At 32.5% G+C, this 9558-nt stretch overlaps 1 protein-coding gene across 4 annotated transcripts; it reads left to right on the top strand.

The window, feature by feature from the left end:
* The first annotated feature begins 999 nt into the window (after positions 1 to 999).
* LOC111316873 (chloride channel protein CLC-c-like) lies at positions 1000 to 7877 on the top strand. 4 transcript variants are annotated; one of them, XM_022919080.2, is made up of 8 exons: positions 1000 to 1171; positions 1464 to 1695; positions 2223 to 2423; positions 4299 to 4476; positions 4731 to 4993; positions 5480 to 5749; positions 6059 to 7187; positions 7406 to 7877. In XM_022919080.2, exons 2-8 carry the CDS (start codon positions 1523 to 1525, stop codon positions 7493 to 7495), a joined length of 2304 nt encoding a protein of 767 aa, XP_022774815.1. In that variant the 5' UTR covers positions 1000 to 1171; positions 1464 to 1522; the 3' UTR covers positions 7496 to 7877. The 4 variants fall into 4 exon arrangements, with proteins under 4 accessions (XP_022774815.1, XP_022774814.1, XP_022774817.1 ...); XM_022919079.2 differs by having other exon boundaries at positions 1044 to 1179; XM_022919082.2 differs by lacking the exon at positions 1000 to 1171 and adding an exon at positions 1176 to 1323.
* Positions 7878 to 9558: the final 1681 nt, after the last annotated feature.

The raw sequence follows: 9558 nt of genomic DNA on the forward strand, positions 1-9558 counted from the left end.
AAATATAATATTTTAAGATCGAGTTTGATATGTTCATACTTATTAAGGTATTCTCGTGGTTGAATTTGGTGAAAACAAACTAAATCCAAAGAGATCATGATAGAATCTAGCATTAAAGTAAGATCATGGTTGATTTCAACCATAACAAGTTATATTCAACAGCATCATGGTCAGATTTGATGTTAACAATGTAACTTCATAAATTCAATAAATGAGTGATTTGAAAATAAACTTTTGTAAAAAAAAAAGTATAATTGAATTTCATTTTGAAACAAATAATGTGTTTAGCTTTTCGTATTCTTTGTGTATCAATTATTTGGACTTTTATAATTATTGTAGTCGATTATTTATTGACTTATTGTGATTTTTATTTCTTTCATTTAATTTATATTAATTGATTTACTCAATTAATAGTTTATTTTTGTTTTCTTTATATACTTCATGGTATTGCTAGAATTAGATATCAAATTAGTTTGTCTCTTCTAAATATATATTGTCTTCAATGCCACTTTTGCTTATTTGATGAATTTGATTAATCTTCTATCAAATTTTCTTCAGCCTAATAAATCATATCTTCAAGTTCTCATACCAAACTCAAATTATTTTCATCTTTTTATTCTATTTTGTAATTCTGCCTCTCCTGTTTGGTAAGAGTCCAGAAGCTTTTTGCCCTTCTTCCGTCAATCAGTTGATCACTTCAATTTTTTATTAGAAGATATTCCCATCTCCAAAAGAGAATATAAAAAGAGTTTAGTATTGACATATTTTTGGTGCATAAATTTTGTAAAGTATTAGTAAATTAGATGGTAGAATTTAAATTTGATGATATTATTTTATGAATGATTAAATATAAATTTTTATAAGTTATTAATACAAATATAAAAATTAATATTTTTTTAAAAATTATATAATTTAATGATAAATGTATAAAATTATTATATAATTAAAAATATATCAAATATAAAATCGTATAATAATGCATAAAAAGTTGATAAACTTATGTTTCTTCCCATATTTAAAATTTTTTTTGATAAGGACAAAGCATTAGTTCCTTTATCAACCAAAGATCTTACCCTACATAAAAATCAGCAGTTGCAAATACAAAAAAAAACGGCTGAATCTGAATAGGGTTCAATATTGCTACTTTTTAATCGTATCAAAAGCATATCAGGTACATAGGTCAGTCTCTATTCTTATTTTTCCTTTAAATTTGGCAGCTCTTGCTCTCTTTTTGTCTGCCACCAACAATTCAATTAAACCCTGCTCTCTGTCTCAGGATTCACTGAAGCGATCTGTTTTTGTTTTGTTCTGTTTCTTTTCTATGTTAGTATTGTATATGAGCTTATAACTCCTGTAAGATTTCCGATTTGAGAATGAAAATTTTGCTTTGGTGATTCTAGTTCCCCACTTGTTTTTGCTTTGAAACTGAATTCTGGAATTGATATTTTACCATTGGAGTGCAGGTAGATAGACAATAACATAAGGAGAAGTTGTTCTTATTATAATATAAACAATAAGAGTAATGGATCAAGAAAATCAAGTATTGAATGATGATTATGATGATATTGAAAGCGATACTGGGAAGGTCTTTGAGAGGATATACAGTCAACCTTTTTTGATCAAGAGACGCAACACCACATCGCAGATAGCTATTGTGGGTGCCAATGTTTGTCCCGTCGAGAGCCTTGATTATGAGTAAGCCTTGAATACTGCACCCTTCTTGAATACTGCACCCTTCTCTCCCTTTCTATCTATACATATAACTCCTCATTTTCCCTTTCTGATCTTCTCTTAATCCCATGATTTCATTTGTCATTTTCTTTTCTTTGTTAACTAATTAATACGCACATTGAGTTTCTTTGTTGTCATTCTCTTAGTAATCAATAATCAACTATGCCAACAGTTGTGCAGTGACAGGATTCAATTCCTAGTAGCCTCAAGCGCTGAAAAAAAAATCAACAACGGCCTTGCTGTCTTTGTAATTTTTTCAATTTTCTCTTATATATACTTTCCTGCAATCTGCAATACATCTTCAATATGCTTTTATTTCTGCTTCTGTGTTGGTTTTGTTTGCTACTTCTCCACACTTAGCAGTTTTCTAATAGTTGTTTTTGAAGAAAAAATGCATAATTTTACTTTTACATAGAATAGTCATGTTAGCATTGTTGTTGAGAAATTAGTCTTAGATACCAACCTTTGTCTCATAACTTTGTGCATAACAGGATTGCAGAAAATGATTTATTCAAACAGGATTGGCGGTCAAGGAAGAAGATCCAAATATTTCAGTATGTTCTGCTTAAGTGGGTATTTGCACTTATTATAGGGCTAGGCACTGGACTAGTTGGCATCTTTAACAATATAGCAGTTGAGAATATTGCTGGGTTCAAGCTGCTACTGACTACAGAACTCATGCTGAAGCACAAGTAAGCCAGCTATTCAATTGCCTGCAACATTTAAATTTCTCAAAGTTATAAGCCTGAACTCCCTTAGCCATTATGTGAACTACCGATGCTATCTTGTAATTATGTTCTGCTTATGTCACTGAATGGAGAATGCCAATAGTGGGATTCATGTACAGCCCAAAGTGCTTTCTACTTGGACAATTGGAGTTTTTTCATTTTTTCTGTTGGGCAGATTCATATCTACAAATGAGTAAAATGATCCAAAACAACTATAGAACTTCTACTTTTGCAATTTTTAGTTATTTTTTATACATCTGCCTTGCATACACATGCAAAAATGAAATCCTCATATTTTTACATATCAGAAAAGTGCTACACTAAGCTGAAAACCTGTTACTGTTTGACCGCTGAAACTGCTGTACTTAATGCCACTTCCTCTTCCTTGAGGTGTCAAAAGCAATAATACTCTTCCACATCTCAATGCCAAGAGCCTGGGACACATTGTCGGCAGTTATATCCTGTAACTATTGTTAGTGGTAAACATAGTCTGATGGTCTAGAAACCTCTAATTAGATGTTAGTCAATAATGATTTTTTTCCCATTTTTAATAGTTAAACCAATGGATTAATGTTGTTAGTTGTTGGTGGATTAAGGTTCAAGAGATTTCAGTTTGTCATAACTGAACCCAAATCTTGAAAATCTTCAGGTCCCTTATCAGTGGAAGAGTTAATTGGAGCTTCATCTATAGTAACACTGAAAAAAGCAAAGAAAGTTTCCTTCAATGTTGTAGTGTACCCTGCAAGACAACACTAAGAACAATTAATGGGGTAGACTTCATTAATAATTTTTCAAGTTAATAAACTTAATTAAGGCATGCATGTCATGTGCATTGTTTAATATATATCAGATATCAGACAATATAGCTAATAATACAGCACTATCAAAGTGTTTTAGCTTGCTGATGATTAAACTTGGTTGGCATGAGGAATGATTGGTCATTAGGAGAGATTAGTGGCTAGAAAGGTAGTAAGATGGGGTTGTAAAAATTGTTTTCTTGAAGGTACAATTTAGAAAAGGTATTTACAAAGATTTTTCATAATTTCATTGATAGTTCATGTTGAAGTGGTTAACAGATGTAGGGTACTTCACCTTTTGCAAACAACATATACAACCTTAGATGAGTATTTGTATGACATTCTCGGGTTTATGTTGACAAATTAGAAAATACTCCTATAATAGATTCCAAAAGGAAAAAGAAAACACTTCTATAATTAACAAGGTTTTTATTAGGAAACTTTCACAATATATATATATATATATATATATACACACACACACACATACACACATACATGCAGAAAGTTAAAACCACAATACATGTACCTGAGTTTAAGAGGATATCTGAAACTGAATGCTTCCACTTCTTGGATGGATTATGTGGCATAGTGTCAATGCCACAACTACAGTTAAGAAGTTGGAGTAGAGAATGGATTTAGCTGGCATTACAGTAGTGGTGGTGATGCTTGTGGTGCTTGTAGAACTGGCTGGAAGTAGTGTCAATGCTGGAGCAACAGTCAAGAAGTATGAGTAGACAATGAATTCAGCCAGAACTTAGAAGAAAAGGCTCAGTTTGGATGTCCGCTATTTTCTTCTGTAACCTTTTTCATGAGTTCAAATGCATAATTGCATATAATCTTTAATGTCTAACAACTGTTTCAGATTGTTCTGTATTTGTGATATTTTTTCATGCTCCCATGTCTAATCAACCTATTGAAAACTTACTCGTTAGTTTTATCATTTTATTATCAATTCTAATGTGGTCTAGAGTTAGACTTTTTAGTGGATTTACTTAACAGTTCCATGTGATAACTCTGACATGATAATGATTCAGTACAGATATTACAAGGCTTTTGCGGCATATGCTGGCTGCAATTTAGGTCTGGCAGCGGCAGCTGCAGCTCTTTGTGCTTTTATTGCTCCAGCAGCGGCAGGTTCTGGTATTCCTGAAGTGAAAGCCTATCTCAATGGTGTGGATGCTCATTCAATACTGGCTCCAAGTACTCTTTTTGTAAAGGTGAATGGCATTGGCAGTATAAACCAATATTTAACAAGGTTCTTTTACCTGTAATCTTTAGCCTTTTGCGCTCTTGGTAATGGTTTGTCCTTTTTGCATATATCATTATAGACTATATATAAAAAATTTCACTAGTCATGTAAACATAGTCTGGGAAAGCAGGTTATACATCTTTCAATATTGTGTCTATTGATTGAGCCTGTTTTCTGTCTTGTTGCGAATATATTTTTATTTTATTATTTCATATCTGGCAGATTTTTGGTTCCGTTCTTGGTGTATCTGCTGGATTTGTCGTTGGCAAAGAAGGGCCTATGGTTCATACAGGTGCTTGCATAGCTTCTTTAATTGGGCAAGGAGGTTCGCGTAAATACCATTTGACTTGGAGATGGCTTAGATATTTCAAAAATGATCGTGATAGGCGAGACTTGATAACTTGTGGAGCTGCTGCTGGTGTAGCTGCTGCCTTTCGTGCTCCAGTTGGTGGTGTCCTCTTTGCACTTGAAGAGGCAGCTTCATGGTACCCCCTATATTTCTCCCACAAAATGAGTATTATTTGTTACTGCTCCACTCCCTTTTTTCTTTTTCCTTTTTCCTTGTTTTGTCTTGCAGACTCTCTTCAATGCCGGTAGATTTTTACATGTGGAATGAAAAATGGGAAATTGTTTTTCATGATATTCAGGCTGTAACCTTTTCTAGTTTTATTTATTCAAATGGCAAGACTTGAATAAATTTGTAATAATTATATTTATTCAAATCTACTAAATGAGGTAAAGCAACATAATATTGTACTAATTTTTTCAGAATTGTTTGAAAGCCTCATATTAGATGGTATGTTGAGGTGGAAACTTGAAAGTGTGTGAATTACAATGATGACTGAAATGTTGCTTGAATATTTAATGACTTCATCCTGATTTCTTGATGTTTAGTTGAATACATTGCATTTCCGAAGGGACATTACTTACATATTCTATTGTGATGTGTATTTTCCTTTGCTTATCTACAGGTGGAGGAGTGCTCTTCTTTGGAGAACCTTTTTCACAACAGCAGTAGTTGCTATAGTTTTGAGAGCTTTCATACAATTATGCTCTACTGGAACTTGTGGGTTGTTTGGGAAAGGAGGACTGATTATGTATGATGTCAGTGCAGCCAAAGTTACATATAGTGCTCCAGATATACTGGCTGTGATACTTCTAGGGATTATTGGAGGCATTTTTGGAAGCCTATATAACTATCTTGTGGATAAGGTCCTTCGCACCTACAGCATCATCAATGAGTACGTACCACATTCAATCATGGATTTCGGTATTTTCAAGTATATTTAGTTAGTAATACTGTTATTGTTAGTAACATGACAGTGTCAATAATCTTTTATCGCTAATTATCACTGCTTTGCTTCTCATCTTTTTTTTTCCCCCAAAAGCAACTGTCTGTTCTCCCTCATGTGATGGTCCTGCACTATGTGCTTTAATTTGATTATCACACTGATAAAACTTCTGCAATATCAGTTATTAGTGAATCAAGTTTTATCCGTGTTCCATTTGATGATAAATTCTACAGCCTAGTTTTTCTCCTGTTTCTGCAGAAGAGGAGCTACTATCAAGATCTTACTTGTTATTACCATCTCCCTGTTAACATCAATCTGTTCTTATGGGTTGCCATGGTTAGCTACGTGCATCCCCTGCCCTGCTGATGTGTCTGCAAGCTGCCCCAACACTGATGTATCTGGCAACTACAAAAGCTTTCAGTGTCCGTCAGGTCGTTACAATGACCTGGCCTCCCTCTTTCTAAACACTAATGATGATGCGATTCGTAACCTATTGAGTACCAGTACCGTGAATGAATTTCATATCTCCTCTCTTTTAATCTTCTTTGTTGCTGTTTACTGCCTTGGCATTATCACTTATGGCATAGCTATCCCCTCTGGGCTCTTCATTCCTGTCATATTGGCTGGAGCTTGCTATGGCCGCCTTGTTGGTAGACTATTTGAACCCATCTCTAAACTTGATGTTGGTCTCTTTGCGCTCCTTGGGGCTGCTTCCTTTCTTGGTGGCACTATGAGAATGACAGTTTCCCTGTGTGTTATACTGCTTGAGCTCACTAATGATTTATTGTTGCTTCCGCTTGTCATGTTGGTTCTCCTTATCTCAAAAACCGTGGGTGATATTTTCAACAAGGGTGTCTATGACCAAATAGTAAAACTAAAAGGATTGCCGTACATGGAGGCTCATGCAGAACCTTACATGAAACATATAGTTGCTCGGGATGTTGTTTCTGGTCCTTTGATCACCTTTTCTGGTGTTGAAAAGGTGGGAAACATATTACATGCTTTGAGAACTACGGGGCATAATGGGTTCCCTGTGATTGATGAACCGCCCTTTTCAGATGCGCCAGAGTTGTGTGGGCTTGTTCTAAGGTCTCATTTGCTTGTTTTGCTCAAGGGAAAGATTTTTTCAAGGGATAGGGTACTTGCAGGAGATAAGGTATTACATAGATTTTCGGAATTTGACTTTGCTAAGGCAGGGTCAGGAAAGGGAATCAAATTAGAGGATCTAGATGTTCAAGAGGAGGATATGGACATCTATGTTGATCTCCATCATATCACCAATGCATCACCGTACACAGTGGTTGAAACCATGTCACTTGCCAAAGCTGCAGTTCTCTTCCGTCAACTTGGTCTCCGGCACATGTGCGTTGTACCTAAGAGTCAGGGGGTAAGTATCTCGTGCTCCATCATGTGCATGTATGCATGTGTATTTCAAAGAATACAGTTTAGCAAGAATGAAAGGTTTTTAACATGAAAAAGTTTGGAACATAGGAATTTGGAGTGCCAACTCCTATAACTAGTTACTCAGTTTTATCTCTTACATTTGTAGAGATTTATGCAGGTAATTTCGTCTTTAACTATTCATTATTCATGTCCTAAATGCAGAGGCCTCCAATTGTTGGAATTCTGACACGGCATGACTTCATGCCAGAGCATGTTTTGGGACTGTACCCCCACATCAGGCTTCGGAAGTGATGATTGATGTTTGATCTTGGTCGGTGGATTGATATTTCATGTTTGGTTCCTTTGCAAGGTTAAGTTGGTATTTGGCCTCTTTGTTGGAAATGAAATCTTTAAAACTATGTCCAAACTTTGTTGAAAGAAAAGTCATTCAGGCAGAGGGCCATTAGTGATAGATGACACCATAATGAAATTGGTTGAAGAGCCATTTTGTGGTTTATCTCTGGACAAACATATGGTCTTCATTTGTTTCCTCCCCCCCCTTTTTTTATGTCTGATTTATAGTGTATAGTTGTTTTTGATAGCAATTGAACAGAATTGCCAAGAAATTTGTTATTGGTGTATTACAAAAGATAGGAGGCTTTGCAATAATCATTGTGATGATGAGTTTGTTTTATCATTGTTGCAACCTTTTCTTTGGTTTGCATTTGCACCCAAGCAAGAGTTATTTATTTACTTGTGGCGAATGAAATTATTTTTCTTAATTCCTGATGGTGTTATTTATAAAAGTATATCATCTATAGTCGTTGCATTCCAATTAATAAATCACAATTTAAAATTGTGTGAGGTTTTATCAAAATTTTATATAAGATTTATATTTATAAATGACATTCTTACATTTTTTTATTATAATTGAATAATTGAAAAATTATAATAAAAAAATTATAGTTAAATTGTACTTATTATTTAGGAACAACCAAACTTAAGAAGTAAAAGCATGCAAGCTATGATGTGTTATTTGGCAAAAAAAGAAAAAAAAAAAAGAAAAAAGGGAACAAAGGCGAAGCATGAAAACAAGGATGTTAACATTCAAATCCTACCGACACTTGCGTTTCTAAATTAAACTTTTATTTTGCATGAAAATGGTCAGCGCAAAATATGAAAATTTATTGAGTTTACGCTTACAAAACAGTAACAAAGATTCACATAATATTACACGTTAATATTTACTCGTTTCGTCTAAATTTGTTGTATTGATTTTTACGAAATTTAAAAAAAAAAAAAAGAATTTTGATTTTAATATAATTTAATATTAAAATTAAATTTTTTTATAAAATTAATGTTTCATAAATTTTAATGTTAAAAAGAAAAAAAATTTAAATATAAAAAATAAGAAATTTAAATGTTTTAAAAAATAAAACATAATTTTAGGATATTCAAAAAAAAAATCAACAAAGAAAATGAAAGAGGCGGAGCACTTTTTTTTTTTTTTTTTGTCAGTAAAGATAGTGAATGTGTAGATGTTGACGTGGCCAAAAATAAATTTAATAATACTTAAATAGAATAAGGATTTAATTGCAAAATACTTTGAGAGTTTAATTTGATGAAAAAAAAAAATTTAAAGATTTAAGCGGCCACAATAATAAGAGATAGAGCTTATCTTAAAAAATGTAAGAGCTTTGTAGTACTTTAGTTTTAAAATTTGTACAGTCTCATTTCTTCACCGTAATAATCCAAGTTAAAAGTTGATATTAATATATTCGAAAGTTCAAGAGAAAAACAGCATACATTAGGCATCACTTTTGAATACTTTGAATATGACAACTAATTAAACGAATCTTATAAGTATTTAAGACTAATATATATCTTATCAAATTAAAATTCAATATTTTTAAAAATCCTGAAGATAAATACTTTACAAAGATTATTAGTTAATTGCTTACGTTGCGCTACCGATGTTTTATGATAATAATATTAATTAATAAATAACAAAAATATAAAATGTAAACTATATTTATGAATTTTTTTATTTTATTTTTTGAACACAAAATATGATTTCATTGGTCATTGAGTGACAGAAGCATCCTCCACAACAATAATACTAATAACATTTGAATATTCTTCAACTGGGAGCATCTTACTTATAATTTTTACTATAAATTTATAATTATCTCGTCACAATAAAAAATTATGTAAAAATTTATTATTTATAAGTGTGATTTTCATATAAAATTTTGATGAACCCTAGAAAATTTTAAATTATAATTAATTAATTATATTATAATAATTGTACGTAATATACTCTTTTCTGAACTCAATACAATCCGTCACAAGAAACAACATTAACTTAAAACAAA

Source organism: Durio zibethinus, chromosome 24 (assembly GCF_047325235.1).
Source record: "Durio zibethinus cultivar Kanyao isolate XHJ-2024 chromosome 24, ASM4732523v1, whole genome shotgun sequence".
Lineage (NCBI taxonomy): Eukaryota > Viridiplantae > Streptophyta > Magnoliopsida > Malvales > Malvaceae > Durio > Durio zibethinus.